At 41.4% G+C, this 25,099-nt stretch overlaps 1 protein-coding gene across 5 annotated transcripts in view; it reads left to right on the top strand.

Moving 5' to 3' along the window:
• erfl1 (Ets2 repressor factor like 1) overlaps positions 1-24,912 on the top strand; it is a 50,290-nt gene extending 25,378 nt beyond the window's left edge. For 4 of the 5 annotated variants that reach the window (XM_046043829.1, XM_046043827.1, XM_046043828.1 and 1 more), the window contains 5 exons: positions 15,875-15,948; positions 16,588-16,822; positions 18,608-18,794; positions 20,445-20,574; positions 22,270-24,912. In XM_046043829.1, the coding sequence (XP_045899785.1) occupies positions 15,888-15,948; positions 16,588-16,822; positions 18,608-18,794; positions 20,445-20,574; positions 22,270-23,087 (1,431 nt within the window). In that variant the 5' untranslated portion in view covers positions 15,875-15,887 and the 3' untranslated portion in view covers positions 23,088-24,912. The remainder of the gene's footprint in view (positions 1-15,874; positions 15,949-16,587; positions 16,823-18,607; positions 18,795-20,444; positions 20,575-22,269) is intronic. The other variant, XM_046043831.1, reaches the window with a different exon arrangement.
• The last annotated feature ends 187 nt before the right edge of the window (positions 24,913-25,099 follow it).

The raw sequence follows: 25,099 nt of genomic DNA, 5'->3' as shown, positions 1-25,099 counted from the left end.
GTTTGTGATGGTGGGGCTTCCCCTTCTCTCTTTATCAATGGCAATTTGTATGTGAGCGCTCACCTCTATAGTCCCAGTGGGCACGGCGGATTTCATCAAGTTCTTAACCCTGCAAGGCTACAAATCCGGTTACCACTGTAAGTGTTTGAAACTGTTTAAACTTTCAAAATGCTCCATGCTGAGTCCCAGGCCATGTACGAGTCACACCCAGACCACACTGAACAATATGAGTCTAACTGCATTTACTTTACTTTTTTCTTTTCTTTTTGCAGCATATAACACCTGCCATTTCCACCAGTTTATCAAACTTCAGCTCTGCACCTACACTCCAAGGGGATTCAGTACTATTGCATTGTAATAGTCTCAAGTTTTTACTGTTGGTTTTATTGATTCATTTTCATTATTCCTTTTTTTCATTACCAAGTTAGCAAAATATAAGATAGTTTTATGTGATTTGATTATCCTGTAACTTTCAATATTTAGATTTTTGTGTATCAGAATCCTCTGAATGACTGTTGTTGCATTATAGCCCAAATCATTATTATAGGATTTTTTAAATATTCATAATAATGAATAATACCTTTGCCTAGACTAAAGGCCTTCCTCTTGAATTCTATCTTATTTGTAATTACATAATTTCCATATGCACTTAGCATAATGAACCTTTTGTAGGCCTTGCAAAGACATTTTGTGAAACTTAAACACTGTTTCATGCCCTCAAGAAAATTGTGTTGGCTTATTGCACACAAGCATAAAGCAAAAACATAAATAACAATATCAAGATGTTCTGCTTATGGAAATTAGGCTCACTGAATTTTAAACTGTTTGATACTCACGTCTTCTGAAAGAGAACTAAAATTGATTTTATCAATAGCGGTTGCTGGCCTGATGATGATCACCGACTGGAGGTTTATTTTCCATTATATGATCAGAGACACTCAATACCGCTCAATACTCCTCCTCATCCTCTCTCTCTCCTCCCTCCTTCAGTGCCATAATGTGTCCATCCTGAACAACCTATAGGCATGTAATGATTAAATATGTTTATAGTCTGAAGATCCATTGATCCTATAGCGATAGGCACGTCCAGTTCGACTTTTTTAAAGAGTTTGTTTGTACTATCATCCTAAAATGATGGCAAGCACACAGCAAGCTGCTTTCCCGCTCAGAAGCAGTCGATTAAACCAGCCTGTAATTATGCGGTTAATAACATTGTTGCAGGAAGACGGTGGCAAAGGAGGAGAGAGAAGAGATTTGAGGGGAGGGAAAGAAGAAACAAAGTTGGGAAAAAAGAGGGAGGAGGAGGAAGAGGAGGAGAAGTAAGGAAGGAACGATGGAAGGAAAGTGTTTGAATTATTATCCTGTATATGCCTGAGTGGACACGAGAAAGAGAGCGGGGGGGGGGGGGGGGGGGGGGGGGGGGGGGGGGGGGGGGGGGGGGGGTTATGGGTATGGCGAGTTGTTGAAGAAAAGATGAGAGGTGAGCCCGAAGGTGGGAGGAGAGGAGAGAAAGGGAGAGAGATGGAGAGGGGAGGGCTGATGATGAATGGGTGGAGAACAGGGACGAGAGACGGAGCAGCATGAAAGAGTATATACGGTGCGCGGTCCCGCTCCGAGGATGATGAAACGTTAATTAAAGTAAACGAGCTACCTGAGCTCCCAGGCTAACCCCCTGTCACACTCTGTCAGGAGACAGAAAGAGGGAGGGAGACAAGGAGGAGGAGAGGGTGGGTGGAAATTTGGCTGAACAGGAGAGAAGTTGGATAATCCAGCTGTGGCTTTAGTTCAAGGTTGATTTCTGTCATAGTTTCAGGCACAGGCGTCTGCAGACTGCAGCCCATACATGCAGCATTTATCAAATTGTTAAGTATTGTAGTAGGTATGCGTGCACGCCAGTTTGTCACATTATCACTTTTGTGATAATATTCCTTTACTTCTGTTTAAAATTCCCGTTTGTTTTAATTGCTTTCAGGGTGAGTTTCTTGTACAGCCAACATCCTTGCAGAACATTGAGCTCTCTGCTGCAGTGACAACATGTAGCCGACAACTTAGGGAAATTCACTTTTTTTTAAATTAATTTATCAGAGGATACACCAGTATGCATCTGTCAGTAATGGCAAAACATTTTTTGTCAAATATAGGCCCTAATTTCTCAAACATAACCGCCTCTATAAAATAAAATCCCCTTCCTCTTTCTGTGTCCCTCTTCTGTGTGTATATATAAGCCTTATTTCCCGTTTAGTCCATGCAAGGTTTATCCGCCAAGATCACCTTTGTTTCTTTTTAATGCTCATATTCATTCAATTAATCTGGGCTCTAATTCGTTTATATATTTATTTACTCGGTCTCGCTATCACTCTCTCCTTTTTTCATCTCTCTCCAACGATTATCCTGGCGTCTAATTAGAAATCGATGCAGCTGGGCCGGCGGGTATTTGCAATGTGTTTGTGGACGTTGAGAACAATTCCCCGGACAGAAAAAGACTGAGAGAAGAAAGTGAGAGGAAGAGGAAACGCTACACTACACTGCACTGCACTTTATGCACGCACACACACACACCACGCACACACACACACACACACACACACACACACACACACACATATTCTGACAACCGACTTCTGCTTGCAGCTATTCTTTCTAAAAAGCATAGGCTAAAAAAAAGAAAGAATGGAAGGAAAGGAAAAATGAAAAGAAAATCATTTTTTTAACGACTGACGCGAGGGATTTCTGCAGAATTGTTGAGGAGTGTTTCCCCGTCTTTTAGGAAAACAAACAAATCTCGAAGTGGAAAAGCACTTTAAATGTGATGGCCTGCATTTCACCCCAGCCCGTGCATTGCCAAAAGTCGAAGGAGCCAATTTATCAAAAGTTACAGTCGTCTGCGGCTCAATATAAATTCAAATTATTATTATTATTATTATTATTATTATTATTATTATTATTATTATGTGATAAAAAATCATGCATATGATTAGCCGTCAGGCCACCACATGCAGCATCGCACGAGTTGTAATTCATTAGGCTAGTCTAAATTGTATCTTTTATTTTGAAGGGATGTGAACAGTAAGATCGAGCAAAAACGGCCATCGTTTTATTTTAAACTACTTTTGTGTGGTGGTGTCACCTTAAACATATTTCCTTTCACTCTCTTAAATATCTGCATGAAGGGGAGTTTGGGGAAGGGGCTAATTATTCGTGAACTTAGTGTGGACTGTGCCCAACATTTTTCTTCTTCTTTGCTGTCATCATCATCTTCCTCTTCTTCTTCCCTGGATCTGGTCATTAGCCCACTGTGGCCGGTGTCTGTCTGACTCTCATACTGAGTCGGAGTCGCCTCCCCTTCGCCGCGTCCCGTGGAGACGAGTCGGTATAGAAGCGACGGGTTAGCGCCATTACAGGGGCCAATCGAACTTAACCGGATTAGCAGCTGCCAGATGAAAAAAGAAAGTGTTCCAACCAAGTCGAGAAAAAACAAGAAATGTAAGGAATGAGAGCTTCGCACTTTTATTAGTTCAGCTTTACACCACGGTGTGTTTACCGTCTGTGCTCTGCGTTTTATTGGCTCACCCCATAATCTGTTTTCCAGGCGCTGTTTCTCTGTTTTCTGTGTTCATCATCCCAAACGAGATGCATCACTTTATCTGTGTGTGTGTGTGTGTGTGTGTGTGTGTCCCCTCTCTCTCTCTCTCTGACTCTACATGGGTGCACCAGTCAGGAAGTGTCATATCGGGAAATACAGTGTTGGAGTGTCACCCCCCACTGCAAGATGAGGAAAATAGAATAACTCGCCTTTTCTCGTTGTTGCTTCACATTTCGTCAACCCCTGTGATGCTTTACTAGTGCCAAACCCATCATTCTGGGCTCCATGGTGTGTGTGTGTGTGTGTGTGTGTGTGTGCATGTGGTTTTTAATGTGAGTGTGTGTCTTTGTTGCTTTTTGCAGTATAGCACTAAGTCATATTTGAGGCTCTATCCTTGCATTTTCTGTCAGTCTGTCTTTCCATCCTGTATGCTCATTAAACGTCCCTCACACACATACACTCTCTCTCTCTCTCTCTCTCTCTCTCTCTCTCTCTCTCTCTCTCTCTCTCTGAGCCTCTCTCCCCTCCTCTTCTTCTTCCTCCGCGCCTCACGCTCCCCTTGCCTGTGGCTATATGATCGTGAAAAATGTGTTTACAAAACTCGCTCTCTCGCAGATCAAACCATACTGACGAATCAAAGACTTTGGAGAGAGGAGAGAGAGCAAGAGAAGAAGTGAGTGAAGAGAGTGAGCAAGAGAGAGAAAGAGAGAGAGAAGGGGTACAAGCAGAGGCCTTATAATTTTAAAATTCTCTGTGTGTTATTCTTTTTTTGCCGTGTGTGTGTGTGTGTGTGTGTGTGTGTGTGTGTGTGTGTGTGTGGATGTCTGCCTGTATCTCCTTTGGTAATACAATATCTTTAAGGGCCCCAAAACAACTATCTGTGTCTCACAGTTAAACATGAGATAATGCAATATTGATGTCTCCTTGTCTTTGCTATAACGCAATACTGGACCCATTCTGGCTGGACACACTAACATGGGCCGATAGTGCTCTTGCACTTAAAAGAATTACTGTGATCTTATAATAAATTTTAGAGGGATGCTACACAAATATCACATCCCTAAAGGAATACAGTGGGTTTAGTGAAACAGTTCAAAATACTCCCAAAGTAGCATCAGGTTGCCTTTCAGACTAAGTATTTAGCACAAGACAAACAACAAGTCCAGATTGGACGTAATTATTATTGCCTTTCTCAGTCTTGATCAAGGTTGTTGAACTGTGTAAACAACACGGATAACAATGGAAATAAGTAATTGATCGCTCTACCTCTGACAAGGTCTATGTACATACATGTTGTATTTTATAAATATGTTATAATTTCGTCTATAAACCAAACATAACAAAACCAAAAGAGGCAGTTTGAGAATTTGTTGAAGCATATAATCTTATAGTTTTGTACAAAAAGTGGTGCTACGTTGTGTGACATCTTCTGCAGAAAAGCAGAACCATTTTACAAGTTCATGTATTTACTATTTTGGTAAAGGTCAGGGATAGGTCTTGGCCATGTGCTCACATGGTCTGCAACTTTTGTCATTCAAAGAAAAGATTTCTTCTCATATAATCAGGTCAAAAAGTTCAGAGATCAGGCTCTTTGAGAAGTTGCGCAGGCTGCTTGAGCAGAAGTGTGAGGACTTTGATTTTTAAAGGGAAGAGTCTTGATTATCCCCCACTTCGGTTTATGATGATGTTTGATGGTTTAATATGAGAGGAGAGAGCGTTTAGAATAATTAGAGAAGGACGCGATGAAGACATGAAAAAACAAATAGTGGGACACAGGAGGATGGGAAGAAAAGTGTCAGTTAGAAGCTGAAGAAGGAGGTAAAGGGTGAGGAGAGAGAGAGACGAGAGGGAGGGGGCAGACAGACAGGCAGGGGGAGCGATTATAGCGGGGTTTATGTATGAGCTATTGATTGAGTCGGTGGTGACTTCTTGAGTGGTTAATTCGGGAAGTGAGAGCGATAGAGAGAGTAACTTACTGACCAGAGAAGGGAGGGCGGGTGAATGGGGGTGGGGAGTAGAGAGAGAGATACAGAGAGTGTGATGAGGATGAGTAGAGTGAGTGATAGAGAGAGAGAGAGAGAGAGAAGTGCATTTCCCCATGTAAAAGTGTGGAAAAGAAGAGACTATTTTGCAAGGACTTATCTTATGTATGTGGTTTATAGTGACTTATAAGGGCACTATTGACCCTTGTGTTTGTTGACATGCATACTTGCTGTGTTTCTTTGTTGTTTGGGGTTCCACAGACCCCAATGCTGTATGTATGTATGTATGTATTGCATCCCTTTCATTGCTACAAACTAGGCTTGCACATGAAGTCGATTTAATACGGAGGTGACCAAAAAGCATTTCTATTACACTATATAGGGAAATATTTTAAGAGTGATTTGTTATTTGGTCTATGCATGAACAAATATATATTCCTTTGTGTGTCATCCTACATAGTTACTTCTGTTTGGGGCAAATTAGACCACAGAGAAGTCATTATTAGACCTGAATAAACTGTAATAAAACTCGAATAAGGAAATTCTAACACGAAGCATTGGAATTAGTGATGGTTAAGGTTAGGGTTAGTACCATCACCAACAATCACAGAACATATGAAGATCTATTGTATTTAGCCATGTCTTACAGCTGGGGTCTCTGAGACTCCAAATCGGACCAATGTCTAATTTTCTGTAGCCAGCTTCTGAAACATATTATCAGATCAAAATTATGTTTATAAGCAATTCTCATACAATTACTAAAAGTCATTAAGTATCAAGACAATAACACAATATTATGTGTGTTTTTTGGGCTGGTAAAGGGGCCCGGGGTCTCCAGGACCCTAAACAGAAAATTAAAATGGAAAAAGAAATAACATTGCTATAATATTTATTCAGTGTTTAGAAGTAAATTATAGTCACTTCAGAACCTCTGTGTCACTTTTATTATCAAAGGGTCATTATTATAAGGTCACTTGCATACATTTACAGTTTCCTTTTGAGATGCATTACAGAACCATTGTTGTATAAGCAACCTGCGTTTACATCCTAAATAAACTCAATTTTAAACTCCATTTTAAGACAATTTTGTTGCCTTTTTAGACATTGCAACTACCTCCTCTGTCTCTCACTCTGGCTTTCTCCATCACACACATAAACAGACAGGCACACTCACACAGTTCACACACACACCCCTTCCCTCTCTATAGGTGTGAAGTCTACCCCATAGGACACTCATCTGCTCACTGGAAACAACAGATGGTTTCCTTGTTCTCACTGTATCACCTTGTCTGGGGAAGTCAAAATCAAGAGCAACAACTTGGACTAGGAAGCGAGGTGGTGTGCGCTCGTGCATGTGTGTGTATAGGTGTTGGTGTGAGAGTGTGGAAGATCTCTGTTAAAGCCCATAGATCAGTTATTATGCTAAATGTGTCCTATGCATATACACCTTTAGTTTCGTTAGTAATACATCGTTCATAGTTTGTTTGGTGGTAGGATATCCTGCAGTCATATTCCTAAAAGCTGCGCGCGTGCGTAGGCTACCTGGGTTTTGCGTAAATGTGTGTGTTTGTGTGTGTGTATGTGTGTGAAGGTCAGCTCGCCGGCGCAGTTTCTTTTCCTATTTCTCTTCCCTCTCGCGCAGGTTTTGATCTCTCAGCCGCGAGATCAAAGGCGCTCTCTGGCTATTAGTCAGCGCGAGCCATTGATCCCTCATCGATCCACGCGAGACACAGCCGCCCCGTGAACACCGCGCGAGGCTCCCCAAAGCTCCTCCCGCGCGTCCGGAGAGAGAGAGGGAGAGAGAGAGAGGGAGAAGGAGAACGCAAAGGAGGGAGGTGGAGCTGTGTGTGTGTGTGTGTGCGTGTGCGTGTATTTTTCTGTTGGCGCGGGCAGAGCCAAACTCGAGCTTTTTCTTTGCCGCGGGACATGAAACAATGAGGCTCGAGCCGGTTTTAATAAAGCGCGCTTTCCCTCCTTTCAACTCTGGCGCGAGGCGGACGAGCCGGCAGCGGAGAGCGATCGATAATTAATGACGATGAATAATTTAACCCTATCGATTGATACTTTTTTCTTCATCCTTTTTCCCCTTCTTTTCCTTATTTTCTTAAGGCCGGCGTTTCATACCATACTAATACCGTTTCACCCGCTCACATCCTCATCTCCACTCACCTCTTCTTAAACTTGTTGGAGTTCTCCACCTTTCATGAAAGTCTAAAAAAACAAGTTTCCTTATTTATCAAAAGCTACAGTAGTCTATTTATGACCCCAGCAGCAGTCTCAACTTCACCTGACTGTAGGAATCATTAGAGCTCTAAAGTTTCTTTGAATGAAACCTTTAAAGGATAAGCCGGGTTGTAGCTATTCTATATTTTTCATGTTATCAACAAATCCAACCAAAAGAAGACTTGATCATTTTGACACATAAGTCTGTGGGCCTGTAGTCCAAAAACAATTAAAACACATAGGCTAAATGAACCACACTGGTTCAATGAGTGACTGTAGTTTATTTTGAATCACTCCCTCATGCACCCTCCTGGTGCAATAAACACTCACTGTGACATAATGTTCATTAATTTGCAGCTGAATATAGTCCCCAAACATATGCAACTTGCTCATGTATGGGTAACATTTGCTAAAAACTAGAGTGATAAGTGAGCCTGAGTTTAATAAATGAAACTGTATATTTGTGACTCAGTTTTAAAGGATGACAAATTCAGTAGAGACAAATGTGTTAGGGAAGGGTAGGGAATTAGGAAAACTATTCAGACAGACTAACGCATTGTCAGTTTTGGTCTTTTCACAGGATTTGTTGTCAAGAAGCAAAATAATGGCAGCCTTAGGCTATGATTTAAGCCTTGAACTTGAGGTCTGTTATGGGATCAATTTAGTTTATTGTGGAAAATTGTTTCTTAATATTTCAGCTATATCAATTATGGACTTAATTATCTCTTGTCATATGGCTGAGTTTTTAAAAGCATTTTTTTGGGACCCATTATCTTTGTCCTTGATCTCGTGATGTTAAACATTACACTGGCCTCACAATCACAATACCCGTTGATACATGTAGTGTATGTTTCAAACACGAATTTCACTGAATGATATTCTGGTTTGGCAGTTCTGTCAGGCGATAGCCTGTGTCTCGTTGTGAAGGACTCAGTATTAGCTTTGCCCCTGCAGTGTGGAGTAATGGGTGCTCTGTGGGGGAACAAGCAGAGTCACAGAGCCTCAGTACTCCTGACACTATATATCTTGGTTAAATACGCTGACAGTACTGCACTGCTGTCTGTTCTTATTACACGTTTGTACTGATTTCTCACTCTTTCATATGACAGTAAGGTGGGTATACAGAATTCAAGGTACAAAGGAGCAAACATGGAAATTTAGCTGCGACAAAAGTTGCAATATGGCCAGAATCATATTGGTCAGCACACTGTACAAAATAGTTTTATAATAGTGCTATCAGCAATCACAATTTTAATGTAATTTTGAGCGATTTGATTTATTTATGAATCTACAAAACACACTAATTCAAATTATAAAAAGTGAGAACACTTGTTACTAACATAGTCCATAAAGATGTTAAAAGACAGACATGTAATAACATGAAACAGAACATTTAAACTGAAACTACATCAGTGCCCATTAATGCCCTGTATTTAATCCAGTGTATTCCCATTCCATTGTAGTTTGTATAATATCCTACATAAAGCTGTGATATATTTCAGAAAAAGTGACATATTTACGCAAATCAGTTAATTACAAGGACAAGTAATTGGTTAAGTTCTTTGGGTGAGGTTTTTTTTGGGGGGGGGGGGGGGCTTAAAGTTAAGAAAATTTATATTCATAAAGTTTAGGGGAGGTTTAATTTGGTTGACGATCAGGCTATAAGGTTAGGGTATTCATCATTGTTTTTCTTAGTTTAATGAAATGTCAAACGTGTCTAAACATTTATATACAAACTTATCACTTAATCACTTATATCTCGTACTCATCATTGGAGAGCCATTCTTATTTATTTGTACAAAAAACATATATTAGTATACAGTTAATTATTTTCTGTATTGTGCTGTATGATTTGACATGTAAATTGAAATAATTTATAATTCATTATGTATGTATGTATGACCTATTAGAAATGTTATTTAATAATTTAGACAAGATATTTAGCATCAGAAGAATTACAGGCCACCGCAGTGATAACATTTAATTCACTTTTCTATTTAACATTTGGTTAGACAGGTTCTTTTTCCCTCTTCCTGGCCAACCCTCCCGCTCCTCCTCCTCCTTTTCTCCTCTCTCTCTCTCTGTCTCTCTCCCCTCCTCATTTCTCCTCTCTCCTTCTTTCCATCTCCTCTAACAAACCCATAGCAGAGTCCCTCTGTTCTTCCACCCTGAGGCTGACCAGTGTGTCAGAGCTAACCAGGGAGAGGAACAGAGAGAGAGGGAGAGACAGACATAGCGGGAGAGGAGCAAGTAGAGAGAAAGGGAGAGAGAGGGTTCAGTTGGGCCTTTTTCAGGGGCAACCGAAAAAAGGAAGATGAGACAGATGTACAGAGCTTGTTTTATCTAGTGGAAAAAGAAAGCGGGAGAGGCCAGACTCCTCATGCCTCTCATATTTCTCTATCTTTTTATATCGTGACCCATCACTCTTTCCTTCTTTAGACAACACTGGAGACATAATGTTGCCTGAATGTCAGGCTGCCCCCCTTCCTTCCTCTACCCCAGTCACTCTGCAGAATTTCAAAACATAGTTGGTACTACAGTATGCGCCTTACACTGTTTCATTTTCACTCCCGTCAGTGGACTACTAACCTTGGCGCCATAAGTATCCCAGTTCTGCTGACGGGCCCGGTGCTATGAACTACCAGCCTTGTTGCAAACTTGCATCAATGTGGATCAATCAGTCCTGTTTGGGAGGAAGATGTTATCTTCTAAAATACACATCCATCCTTGGCCTCTTCCAAACACCTGAAACAAATTCTGACTCTTTTGAATTTGAATTGTACTTATAATTTTAATTAGTTTTAATACATCTTTTTATTGGTCAATATTTAGTTGTGCTAGAAACCAAAACACACAAACCAACACAGGACGGAGCCTATTGTTGCGTAATGACCTTAATTTCATATGACTTTATGAGACCCTTAACCCTGAGTTTGTCCTAATTATGAGCTTTCTTTGTAAGGCTTCCTATTTTATTTTATTTTTTTTACCACAGCAGGTTTATCCCATTCAAATCACCCAAAATATAAGTTGATATTATAAGACTAATAAAACTAGCATGCCGACAATCTGTATTTCTACAGCAAGTTTCAAAATTGTTACAAAGTGCTTTATAGGCCAAAATATTTTAGAAAAGACAACCAAAGCTGCTGTAATCAATATTTTTATATTAAGAAATGTTCAAATGACTATACATAATGTGAAATGGGTCGTGTCATGATGAACCCAGAGAGAATTGTCACCTGACTCTGCAGTTCCCCTCAGCCCACTGAAACATTCTAGCGTCTTTCAGCTCATTGTTTAGGTTTTATGGTCCCAGCTTTACTGTTTTGGTTTGCTCTCACCACTCTTATCAGTGTCATTTCCAGACGCAACAGTGTAAAACCCCACTGTACAGCAACAAGCTTGTGAAGAAAGTGCTAAATAGCTATATACTTTGCTCAGGAGTTGGTGGAGCAAAAACAGAGCTAAAAGGGAGTGAATATTGGACTTACATTGACAGAAATACAACTCCTAATGAATGCTAATGTTGCTCTGTGTCTGCTGGATGTGTACATAAGCAACTGTGAGCTAACACCTCCACCATAGAAAGCTGATGGTGATAATATTTCAATAATGTGTTTACAGCTTTTTTCCATTGCTCCCAAGTGCCGAAACATTCATATATTGCAGGTCTAAAGATGATTTTTTAAAAGATGTGCGCTGATGTGGCCTTTATGAGAGTTTGTGTGCAGTTGTTTGAAAGTCGAGCAGCAATAACAGCAAAAGCACAATGACCTTCCTGCCTTGACCCAGGAAAAACTGTCCCTAAAACCAGCACACTCTTTCGACAGGATTATCATAAGCCTCTGGCTAATCAACACACCAGTGGGTTTGCAGCAGAAATGTGTGTTTGCTAAAACCTAGTGTTGACTTACACTCCACAATATGTGGAGGAGCACAAGTGAGGTTTCCTTTGAGTGGTCAAGATGCTATTGTCAAGATGTGACTGTGTACAGTAACTAGGTGGCCCTATTGTATGCATTTACCATTGTCACTGGTAAAACTGTGTGATCCGTCATCCAACCTGGGTTTCATAGGTGGCCTTTTGTGGGATAGAGGTCCTTTGTTTGGACTGTTGTGTCCTCAGTCGCAAATAAAATGCTTGTGGGTTTTTGTCTGCGCATATCTCTGTGCTAGATCAGTACCACAGCATCTTTAGTAAACAAAGTGCATTCTGTCTTCCAGCTCGGTGAGATGTGTGTTAGTGTGTCTATATTGATTCAGTCAATATCTATGGGCTCCATGTCTTATTTTGTGTGCTGCTTCTCACTGTGTGTGTGTGTCGGCTACCTAAATACCTGTGTATTTGTGGCGTATCTGCTAGAGACAGTGTGTATACTGTGCATGTACAATCCATTACAATCTGTGAGCGTCTGTATCTGACAGTCTGTGCACGCATGTGTGTGTAAGAGTGTGTGCGTATGAGGAACAGTATTCCCTGGGCTGCTAGTTATAATGTTTCTGGGGGTGATGGGGGGAACTTGAAAGCCCTGCGCTGCCCAAATCAAAACTAACAAGGAAATGATGGGGGCTCCTTTATCTCCTCTCTGGCCTGGGGGGCCGAGGGGGGCGAGAACGGGAGACTGGGGAGGCAGGGATGGAGGCGGAGGAGGGAGAGGAGGAGGAGAAGGAAGGGAGAGGGGGGGCAGCCTGGCTTCCTCTTTGATTTGTAAAAAATGCATTACCTCCGAAATCAAACGGAAAATTACTGCGCTGAAGCAAAACACACAGAGCAGGAGAGAGGGAGAGAAATGGATGGGTGGGGCGGGAGGGAGAAGACAGTGGATAGGTGTGTGTGAATAGAAAGGAGGTGGGAAAGAGGAAAAGGATTCACCTGTATAGATAACGCTGTTGGATGGGAAAAGGGAGGGTGGAAATAGATATAGGTGGTGCGTAGGTAGTATAAAGAGGTAGCTGGAGAGACCCTGACAGATAGGAGTGCACATATATGTCATCCTCAGAGGACACAAGCTTATACCTGCAGTGGACCACTAGAATATGGCAAATAAAAGAGATGATACAGTATTAATGACCTGTAGCCCACAGGGAAGAGGAAACTTATAGATTACTACCTCGAACACAAAGAATATCTTATTTTTTAAAGACTCATACCAATCTCTGCTGAGGCCTTCAGTCAGATGTGCAGGTTAGATACCAGCATTTTATTGGAAAGACATGCGTATTGAGAGACAGTGGTTTCTAATCGTGCCGCCTAACACATGCCGATGAGTGTTTGGAAATCTTACTGGCACACTGAATACAAAATAATCGGTTGCAGGCTACCTGTAGTATAGTTTTGTGGGAAAATTCCACATGAAAACGAGGAGCTTTTGGTGAGGAGATAACTCTGTTATTTGAACCCACATTGTAACTTTGACTTATTATGGGAACGCGAGGGCAGGCAGAGACGCAAGACGGAGAGAGAAAAAGGTGAAAATTAAGAAATGTTAGCCTGAATGATAGGGGGGAAAATACGCGAGCGAGATAGGATGAATGCCAACTCTATATCTGAAGACAAGGAGCGGCTTGAAGACAAGAAAGATGAAGAGGGGAAGAAGAGAGGGAGAGGGGGCCACAATCCAAAGGCTAGAAGCAGGGTGAGAGCGAGCAAGAGATGGATAAAATAGAACGAGTCGGTCAGAGAGCGGGAGAGAGAGAAATGCCTGGAGTTAGCAATAATAATTTATACAAACACACCTTAATAATTCAAGTTCCATTTCAATGCTGGAGGGAAAATCCAAAATTCACAGAGCATAATTAAATAGAGGCACAGAGTGAAGGGAGAGATAGAGAGGCCAGCATTAAAGATACCAGTGTAGCAGCAGGGCATCTCTTCCATCAGAGCTTTGTAAAACAACCCTGATGAAACTGTGATATCCAAACTAGATCCCATCTCATGGTCCCCTCGCTCGTCATGAAAACACTGAAATTTTCTTACCTTCTCCTGTCAGCAGATGTCTAAATGCATTATATTTAGGAGACTTTGCATCATTAGCTGTCATTTAATAAAGCAACCTCACTCACACATGGACGCATTATTGTTTGTCACGTGTTTGCATCACCAGCTGGCGTATAAAAGGAGCATGATGCAACGTGATGGATTGGAAATCAACAGTTTGTTAAAGGCTTTTATGCACACCTGTGGCGCTTTCGCTCAGGAGCACTCAGTTGTGTTTGTCAAAAACGAATGGTGCAAAATGGCAGTTGAGATATTAAAAAGAAAAGTTAAAAAGGTGCCACTGTCCAGATTTGAGTCAGTTGTTGTTTTAGAGAGACATTTTAATTGCTGTTGTTTAATGCTGCTGTATATTTTGGTCGTTTGGGATATCAGACATGGAATTGTTACCTGGACATATTTTTACTTACTTTTGTACTTTCAAATGGTCTTGTAATATAACCTGAAGCTGATTTCTTTCTTTTCAAATATTATTTAAAAAATACTTTAAAAAGTACATTGTACTTAAGTAAAGTCTGAGGTGTTTGTATACTTACTGAGTATTTTCATTTCATGCTTCTATATACTCCATTGCCAGTGTATTAGGCACAGCAGGGTAAAACCAATGAAGCTTAATGCAACAACCATAAAAATAAATCCTACCTTCATAATGGTTATTATGGCAACTGAGTGTACTTCTACTCCACTACATTCAGAGGTAAATATTGTACTTTTTAATCCACCACATTTATCAGACAACAAGGGTTGCCAGTAAGATTTTATGTTCAAAGCAAATAATGAGCTTATGAAGCATGATGCATTGTTATAAATTAACTGTCCAACAGTATGTAAAGCAATTCAAATTAGCTTCACCTCAACAAGTACAAATATAATATGCTACTTACACATTAATGCATCAATAATAATAATTATAAAATATATAAAACATACAGGGACCATTTCCTGCATAATGACTTTAAGTACACTTATCTGGTGGTACCTTTGCACATTTGGCAGGATATTTACATAGTCATATTGTTTGGATGAGTCTGAATGGGGTGGTGATGGCACATAGATAAGATGCTTGCCTTTGGTGTAGGAGACCTGGGTTTGATTCCCACTGTGAGACATCCACCATTGTGTCCCTGAGCAAGACACTTAACCCCTAGTGTCTCCAGAGGCGTGCGACCTCTGACATGTATAGCAATTGTAAGTTGCTTTGGATAAAAGCGTCAGCTAAATGAATAAATGTAATGATTACTTCTTTCACCACTGATAATTGCATATTTTACACTCATACTACTTCACTTCACTTCATACCACTGTAGTAGTAAGTGTTGTACATTTGTGTCAAGTACCTAGCCAACATGGACTTAAGACATCAAATATACTGTTTGAGTAATGAAACGTTAGTCAGTAAAGGACAAAAATATAGTATCATATAATGAAAGAAAAAATAGAAAATTGACTTTATCTTCAAATTAAATCACATACCAAACGTTTCCTTGCCCATCTTTTAGACCATGAAACCCAGTTTCTATAGCTAATGGTCTTGTACCTGAGCATAACTTTGTATATAGAGGTTGTTGAGTTAATGGGCAGTTTTTAACTTTAAAAAACTCCACCAAGGAATAGCCAAGCCATTATATATTAAAAAGTCCTTTTTTAAATATGTAATATTGCTCCACTTTAACTTGGTTTTCAAAGGTTTATTTAATTCCTCCTGTTCATAAATGCACTATAGGGATGTCCACCGTGTTGCATCAGACACAGCCTCTGGTGGCCACACAAGATAACATCCATCAAACACCTGATCTCTACCAAAGACATATGAAACATAACCTTGCCATATTTCAGATGGATTTAAGGTATGTTTTTGAACTCACATTGCGCCCATAGACCCTTATGCAATACTCCATTTTCAACAAAGTTTATATACTCTTCAACTTCAACTTCAACTCACTGAAATAAACCTGCTGGGTAGCTGACTCTGGCTTTGGCAAAAATGTTTCAATGAAATGTCTTTCCTGTGTTTTTCATTTTTCTGAATGTTCAAATTCATATGCAAAGTCAAGAAATCATTTTTGACTGACATTGTCTTTGTTTCAGGTGTTGTGGAGGCATGGACTGTAACTGCGTCAGTGATCTGCTGCTCCCCCCGGTGCCCGCACTCTGGACGCCAGGTCAGTCTCTTCCCCATGCTCATGCACATTGTTTCTGTTTGCCATTATGACATGTATTTTGTAAAATGAAAATACTCACGCATGTGCAGACATCTTCAAACATATCTCTAAATCCAGGCCCAGCTCACGTGTATAATTTGGCTGTAACTAGACAGCCAACACAAGCAACTTCAGTTATGATAAAACATAACCAAAATCATCAAAATCATCAACATGATACATGTTAAAATTCACATTAGAATTTACCACACATAGGTAAACAAATTCAGTCTCTGGTAGTAATTGGTTGTATGTCTAATGTTTTTACGAGGCTAGTTAGTGCCAGATTCACTTTAGGATGAGCCAGAAAGCTGCTTAACTCCATCTATGATGTGCATACAGTCGGCTTTAGAATTCAGGCTCGAGTGGCATCAATCAGATTTCTCCCAGCGAGCTGTCATCATCCCACTGACCAATCTGTTGAGGCTAGAGGGCATTAGCGCAGACTAACATTGCTCAAGGCACGTGCTGTGATATTAAACACATCATCCCTCACCTCCATCTCTCATCAGTCATTCAGACAGCCCTCCTCCGGCAAGCAGTGGGACAAATGACAGGCCTTGACCTCATCCTCCTCTCTTTCCTGCTCCCTCTGTCAAGGGTTCGCCTTCCCAGACTGGGCCTACAAGCCTGAGTCGAGCCCCGGGTCCAGACAGATCCAGCTGTGGCACTTCATCCTGGAGCTGTTGCAGAAGGAGGAGTATCAGGGGGTGATCGCCTGGCAGGGGGACTACGGAGAGTTTGTCATCAAGGATCCAGATGAGGTGGCTCGGCTGTGGGGGATAAGGAAATGCAAGCCTCACATGAACTATGACAAGCTGAGCAGGGCACTGAGGTATTTGTTTGGACATGATGTGTTGAATGTCAAGTAATAACATTGTTGGTATCAGATAACTCAAGATGTTTATCACATACCACGGTTTACATAAGTTGTTTACTCTTGTTGGACTGAATCTTCACTTATGTCTCTTTTTTTCATGTTGGTTTAATGGAAAGATAAAGGTGGGGCTTTTCCTGGGGAACGTCAATACCCTCAATTTCTCCTTATCTGTGGACATCCTAATGGAAAGTTCACCATTGAGCTGCCAAATAAAAAATTCAATAGGGATTTCAAAATTAAACCCCAGTCTGAAATTGCTTGGACTTCTTCTTCAGAGTGGAGAACAGGGAAACTGCTCAGCACCAAACTTGCCGAAGGTGATTAAAACAATACAGTTCACACTCCATACTTTCAGCAGTTTGCACCCCCAACCGCACACACAGTCTTCTTATGCAAATACACACTACCCCGACTTGTTCCCCTGCCTCACCCCCTCCCTCTGCTTTCCTTTAGCCTCTTGTTAATGGGGGCTGTCTTCAGAGTCTAATTGTTATGAATTGGCTGGGGCCACAATTAGCCTTCTTAATTAGCCTCACTTAATTGCTCAATTAAGGGCCACGGCACAATTGCCACGCAAAGCAAAACACGTACACATCATTGCACTGGGCGCAGCCACTGTGGATACATGCTGATACTTACATGCTGCTGTGTTTTTTTGATATAGTGCGCCTGCATAACGAAGCATTGCTCACCAGTATTTAATGCTGAGGTGGTCTAATGCATTCTTTATTTGGTACACTTAACTGTGGTCACTTTAAAACAAAGCAATCTAGCGCTCAAACAAATGGCGTCCGAGATTCAAACTTCTATCTCGCGATAACAAATTTGAAGGTTTTTCAATTTGCAGCATCCCACTCTCCCCCACCTGAGCTCTAAGCCCCTTTACCTGAGCCAGATGGCTTCATGTTTTGCCTTTGCTGCTGATCAGCCTGGCATCCTGGCAGCACATTGTGACACCTCAGTGGGTGGCACAGGAAACTGGCATGACAGCGACTCGACATGCCCAGCGGGAGACACCTGAGGTCGTTACCATGGAGACTTCACTTGTTGTCCCACCTCTTTGTAAATGTGCTATGCTGTTGGAAACAGTGACAGCTTCTTGGCGTCATTTACATTTACACCTAGGCTGGATAGTCCAAACTGCTTCTGCTGATTCAAATTAAATACCACGTCCATCCTAAAAGTTTGTAAATAATTTTCAATTTAACTGTGACAAATTTTTGTTTTTGTGAATAAAAAAAGTGCATTTACTTTGGTTTGGTTTCTTATTTTAAGAAAAAGTTTTTTTAATCCCATTTATTTTAATCCCATAATATATAGACAGAGATCCTAATCTAATACCCATATTATTTTTCAATTGACAAATAGTCTAGTGCATGATGAAAGTAGTATTTTGTTTTCTTTTTTGTTCTTCAGTATATATTCACTGTATTTTAAAGGGCCTCTCAGGATTTTTGGCTTTTTGTCTGTTAACAGTTGAATAATATTTCCCTATAAAGAAGCATATTGTTTTGAATCAAGGCAGTCCGACATGAATTGATTCGAGGAAGGAGGAGATGAATAAAAACAGTTGGAAATCAGCATAGCTCTCGCCCTACAGCGCTGAAGTTGTTTACTTATTCTTCTCTGTTAGCAAAGAAACACAAAACCTTGATGTGAGCATTATATTAATCCTTCCTCTCTCTTTTCCTTTTCCTCTTCCTTTTTGCTTGACCCTCTCCCTCCATCCCTTCTTCGCAGGTATTACTACAACAAGCGCATTTTGCACAAAACCAAAGGAAAGCGTTTCACCTACAAGTTTAACTTCAGTAAGGTGGTGTTGGTGAACTACCCCATCCTGGACATGGCCAACTCTCCCTTCTTTCTGGCCCAGAACCACTTCAACGGGGGCTCCACCACACCAGACTGCAGCCCAGAGGTACGAAGGGTAGGATGAAGGGGTTGGGAGAGGGTGGGATCAGTAGAGGGATATATTTTGTAAGATAAAGATGCAATTGTCTATCATATAAAAAAATTACAGTCTGAAACATTTGAGAAATGAGACCCACACAGAGTGAAATCAAAATGAGAACCATATTTGATTGTACTCCTTGATTCTACAGTATGTCTCTATAGCAAGTAATAAAAACGGCATTAAAATACACAGAGAATTTTAAAACTGGAACAAAGCAGACAAGACTGTGGAGAAATAGCAAGACTGTTCTCTACTCCTTAATTTTTTATTAATAGTGATTTAATTCAGGTAACTGAAATCCATTTCACTCTTGTGATTTTGCTGTTCTATCTCTCAGGCCCCTGCTGTGAGAATGGGTGGTATTCTCTGTATCTTTTATTCACTCTCTAATGGTGATCATGATAGAATACTTATTGTTTGCCCTGGGAGATTGTAAAATTTGTACAGAGATAACTTTTATCAGAACACAGCAAGAGGGATGCATTAACAAAAATGTTCTAATTTAGTTTTGAAATAATGCTATGACTTTACTTGTGGGTCTATTAAAGATATTAAGAGAAAATAAAAGAATGAAATAATAAATTCTAAACTATATTCGGGACATCACCACACAAATATTTGAAGTACTGTATTTTCTAACTTGCCAGTGTGCAGATCATTTTATTTTAAACAATTAATGTCCTAGAAAGTGCACATAACTTGCAAAGTACAGTAGGAGAGAATCATCCATCATTTGTCTATGCTATCCTTAAGATAGGATAAGGAGACAAAGACTCTGAAGGAGGCAGTGGAGGGGGCGACAGGACGGTTTTAACTTGTCCTTAAAACAAAAGAAGACATTATCCTCTCTTTCTCTCATCCCTGTCTCCAATGGTGTATCCATCTGTCATCGATTGAAAATGAAAGAAATAGAAAGCAAAGGGGTCGCGTCAGATCAGATCAATGGCGGGTCATTAATGCGGTTTGTTAAGCAACGTAGATCTTGCAGCTTGGGAGTACAGTCTCGCCTTTCAAACTTGGGGCTGCAGGGTGACAGATACTATTGATCCAAAGTCCTGCTAGGGGGGGGAAAATCCTCCCTTTGTCCCCTTGATTCCTGAGATTCAACTGTTCCATTCATTTTACCTTGCCTCCCTCTCCTTCACATATTTTACACAGAAAAAAAAATGCATGCACACATACACACACAGCTGCCCTACATCCTGAATAGATGTCATTCTCTCAGATCTCAGCCTTATTTGTCCTGTGTCCTTTCACACAAACTGGCCCACAATCCCTCTCTCTCCTCGTCATTTATCCTTTGTGCCCACAATCTTAATCGCTGGTCTCCATTTGACTCTGTACTCTTCCTGCCTTTGAGTCACTGAGCCTCTGCGTCCTCCTACCTCTCTTTTTACGGCGAGTCCCATGACACCCCTTTTTATCCTGTCCTTGCTGCGACTCTGTCACTGTTTGCATCACACTCTGCAGGGTGCTGCTGTCAACACATGACTTCACCCTGCACAGTGCAGCAGCACCATAATGGCAGACTTGTAGCAATGCATGTGCTTTATTTTGGGAAGTACACAAGCTGAATTTAATCTTTTTCCACTTTCTTTTTTTCTCCCCCTCCTTGATGCTCAGGCCATACAGTCCCTGTTTCCTCGTTTGCCAGACTCTGGCAGGGGAACGTCCCTGTTTGATCGAGGGACCACGGCACCAGGGCCTGAAGGAGACAAGCTGAGACTGGACGCATTCCCCTTCCTCAGTTCAGGTGAGCTAATAGATGGAGAAACTTTTGGTGTCCGTGCAAAAGTAGGAACATTTCAGTATCTCAGAGACAAAGTCTTCTTCATGAGGAAAAATACACCTTGTGTATGAGGCGTATAGGCAGTGTATACACAGAAAACAGACCTGCTTAAAAGCGGAGGAGGAGGAGAAGGTAGAAGGAAACAGGAGAGCAGAGAAAGAAATGAGGATATGGGGAGGCATGAACATTTATTGTTAAAGGAAATAAGAGAGATGTCGGTCCCATTGCAGCCCGCAGTGCTTCAGGTGAGAGAGGCCAGATTTGCTTGTGAATTATGCATATCAGCAGTGGTAAGAAACAAGTTGAAGGCTGGAGAAATCATCCATCTTTTCGGCATGATTGCTCGTATTTGTCCTCTTCTTTCTCTGCATGCGAGCGTCAACAAACGCAGCAGGGATCTGTGTATGTTTGTTTGCTTGAAAGTACACGTGCATTAATGCATCTGCCTTTGTTTTTATTTCTGCACACTCTATACGTGCATCAGAATGCGTGCGAATGTGCAGAGCCTGAGAGGTAGTGTGTAAACAGATGTACTCACACACATGCACTCCTCATCACACAACCTGCCCCCCTTCCCTCCCCATTCTGTTTGTCCTCAGGTCCTATTCCCCCCTTCTTCCCTTCTCACCCTCCTCTCCCTCCCATGTGTCCCTGCTGTCCTAATCCCTTCCCAGGCAGGAAGGCCCTAATTGAGGGTGCAGGCTTCAGTTTGTGGCCTGTGGGCGCCCATTACTGTGTTTTCATAAGCAAGTGAGGCCTGCCTGACTGATTCAATATTCATGTGTCTGCCAGCTACTCCTGGCCCAGCACGCAGAGACTTCACCACTGTCAAATTAGCCCTGCATAGTAAATAACGAAGTGAAAGAGAGAGAGAGAGAGTGAGGAAGACTGAGAGAGATGGAGGGTGCAGCCGAGAGAGAATCTTTGAGTTGGTTGTCAGTTGGAAGGAAGTACAGTAGGTTGAGAGGCAATGCTTTTGTTTGTTCATTAAAATTGAATACCAGCATCACCTCAAATTTACCCTGTTTTTCTGTTATCAAGTGTTGCTTACAAGGAACTGAATTCAAATATGGTGCAATATTTAATTTGCTACATCTTTTTTGCTTAATCTGAAATGATACGGTGATGTTTCAATACATTTGGGGGGTGGAGGGGAAAGAGATCGACAGTTTGCAAGTTTCCTTTCTGTCACTTAACCTCTGGAAGTACACACACTAGGGTGCTGATGCATTCATTATTATTTCTCAGCTAGAATGTTTCAACCAGGTCACTGTCACCACTGTGATGATGTGCAGCCAAAACATAAGGCAGCATGTTACAAATATTTCCCTTTTAGCATACAGGAATAATAAGCCATTTGCAAGTTGTAAACTCTGCTTGATTAGTTGTTTTTTTGTTTTTTTACTGCAGTGTAGCACCTTGGTGTTCACATCTGGTTTTTAACAGTGATGTGGGTGTACTACACAGTATTGGCATGCACAAATGAACCATCAGGTTTTTTTGTTGAAAGCAACTGTACCAGAATTGGCCCCTGTGGCTTCTGATTAGAATTGCTAATACCGCTGAGCATAATTAGTGAACATTCTTGGATGTTGTATGTCAAGAAACCTTTGGCCCTTTTGAGAGCTAACCTCCATCTCTGGATTTTCTTTATCCTAGGTGCCCCGTGCTACTCCAAACCCCCATCCCTGCTGGGCCCGTACCCGCGCAACCCACCCTTTGACTACCCCTGGGGCTTCAACCCCTACCTCCCAGGGGCCTTCTCTCTCAATAACTGCCCCAAAGTGCCCCCTGGCTCCCTCTACCCCTCCCAGTTCTACCCCAACCCTTTGCAGAGCAGCCTTTCCCAGCTGCCTCACCCCTTTTCCTCCCTGCTGCCCCCAGGGGAGGCAGGCGGGGGTGAGAGGGGAGCAGCGGGGCAAACTGGAGGGACAAATGGCACGGCGGGTGGCCAGCCAGTCAGACTCTTCCTGCCACCCTACCAGGGGAGCCTCTCAATGGGTCGGACGGACATTGGCAACGGGTTGTCATTGGGGGAAAGGGAGAGGGTGGAGGCCAATCCTCCTGGCACGGGGTTAAGTCTGGGACTGGGAGCGGTCGCCCTAGGAGCAGGGACTGGGACAGGCCAGCAGAGCCCCTCAGAGAGGAGAGGAGGGGTAAAGCAGGACCCTGAGTCAGACTCAGACCTGGAGATCACAGATTTGAGCGACTGCAGCTCGGAGAATGAAAACGAGCATGAATTCAGCATCGGGAAGGAAACAAGCCTGGCGAACCGATCACAGATAGTGTTGGATGGAAAGAAAGGGAGCGGGCTGCCACCCATCTCTTCTCTCCCCCCGCCAGTGTCCCCACATCCTCTGAAGAGCCTGATGCCCATCAGTCCCCCACCTCCGTCCCTGCCTCCGTCGCTTTCCCCTTCCATGGCTCTGCATGAAAGACACAGGGAGACAGAGACTCTCAAAATGATACACAGCTAATACATTCTCTCCTGCGTCTAACATCTTGCCACTCTGTGCTCTGATAACTCTCTTTTTCTCTCCTTTCTTTTCTCAGAGACACTTTTCTGCTTTAAATTGTCAACTCCCCAATCAATCTTCATAGATACTTTTTCCAGGAAAGCCAGTTATGTTCTTTACTTCTAAAATTACTGTTTCCCTGTTTGCTGTGTAAGTTTTTAACTTCCCTACAGTCCATTACACTACTGACTTGTCCGTCTTAGAATATATGGGGCGTACAGTTTTTATCGGCTGTCTGTATCACCATCTTGTCCTTTCTGTTCTGATCTCTCACACCAAATGATCGCTCCGTGGTATGTACACTTGTTTTAAGCGTTGCCAGCAGTACTCTACAATTTGCTGTCTGCGGTCGAGCTATGATAGAAGGCAGTGAGGTGGTAAATTACAACACAGGAATGCCTGCCTTGACAAACATTAACAATCAACATCCCTATACTAACAGAACAGAACAACAAATAATGCTCCGATCGATCCAATTTTACAGATTTGTCCTGTAATTCTTGAGATTTGGACTATATATAGTCACTATGACTTTTGAGACCTAGTCAAATACTACCACCTAGTGGTCCTTTAAGTCAGTGTCTCCTTCAATGACATCATCTCTGTAATCTTGTGAGTAAAATTGTTGTTCCTAAGTTTATTTTGCACCTTTATATGATATTGTTTCTTGCGGGTTTAATTTAAATGTTAAAATCCATATTTCTAATAGTGTTAACTGTGATAGTCTGTGAATATTTATTTTGTCCTGTGGTTCAAGTATTTCCTGCACATTTTCTTAAAGGAAAGAAAAAGAGAGCAGAGGGAGCTAGACCAATCTAGAAATTTGTATGAATATTTCTGTGTATATATTTTATTATGGTGTACATTACATTTAATTATTATTCACTATGATAAGATTTAGCTGTATTGTTGTGATTTAATTCAGTATTTAAACATGTTGGAAAATTATAAGCTTAGGTGTATCAAAGTTTAAATTATTAATGGCAGACGATCTGCACTCTGAAGATGTTTTTCTATGATGAGGACAGAGTTCACACTGGGAATTGTCTCTGATTTTCTCAACCCCAATTAATTGTGCCCTTTGGTCATTTTTGCCAGATGCCCAACGTACAAACCCTTTGGGTTCAAAAATATGCCGGTAGACTTATTTTTATAGTTAAGCATTCACCCAGTGTAACTGTACTGTAATTAGTCTAATGTGAATAATATTGGTCTTTTCATTTTCTTTTTTTAAATCCTCCCCCCAAAATCTGTTTTGATTATTTTTCAATCAGTGCTTTTTGTCCATGCCAGCAGCAGGGCAATTGGGTTTTCTTGAGGACATTAAACAGTGTGTGTGTGTGTAGGGGGGGGGGGGGACTGTTTATCTTTGCTTTACCCAGATCTAACAGGAAAAAAAGCCCCTTTCTGCGGCCCAGTTTCTCAGCACAGAGTGAACACTAAACCATATTGTACAGCTTCAAAGCCTTTATAACCTATGGTTTGTCAAACAGTGGCGGTATATGATTAGTTGTGAAAGCTCTATTGTAAAGTTAATGTAAAGCTCTATGTTCGTTAAGTTGCTACGGGAAAGGCCTCCAGTCACCTCCATGTGGAGTACACTAACTAACAGCTGTAAATACCGTTTCCTTTGTGTGTGTATGTGTGTGTACACATCCAAAAATGACAATGCAGTGGTTTTACCTGTCACCTCTCTCTGTTTTACTGTAAAGAGGAAAAATGGAAAGAAGAAAAAGAAGAAAAAGATTAATATCTTCAAAAGCAATAAACATTATTCTGGATAGTGGACTGTTGTTGACTGAGTTTGTTGAATGGATTCATTGTGTGACATCGAGGAACGAAGAGTAGCTCAAATGTCTGTCATAATGTTTGAAATGTATTGCAGGTTTTTCATCACCTACTTATTTGCAAGTGAACAACCCTTGTTCTTCTGGACACCACAGTATATTTAAATATTAAGAATTAAACTACAT

Source organism: Micropterus dolomieu, linkage group LG03, assembly GCF_021292245.1.
Source record: "Micropterus dolomieu isolate WLL.071019.BEF.003 ecotype Adirondacks linkage group LG03, ASM2129224v1, whole genome shotgun sequence".
NCBI classification, from domain to species: Eukaryota; Metazoa; Chordata; class Actinopteri; order Centrarchiformes; family Centrarchidae; genus Micropterus; species Micropterus dolomieu.
The sequence above is the reverse complement of the archived record's forward strand: the minus strand, read 5'-3'. Positions and strand labels throughout refer to the sequence as shown.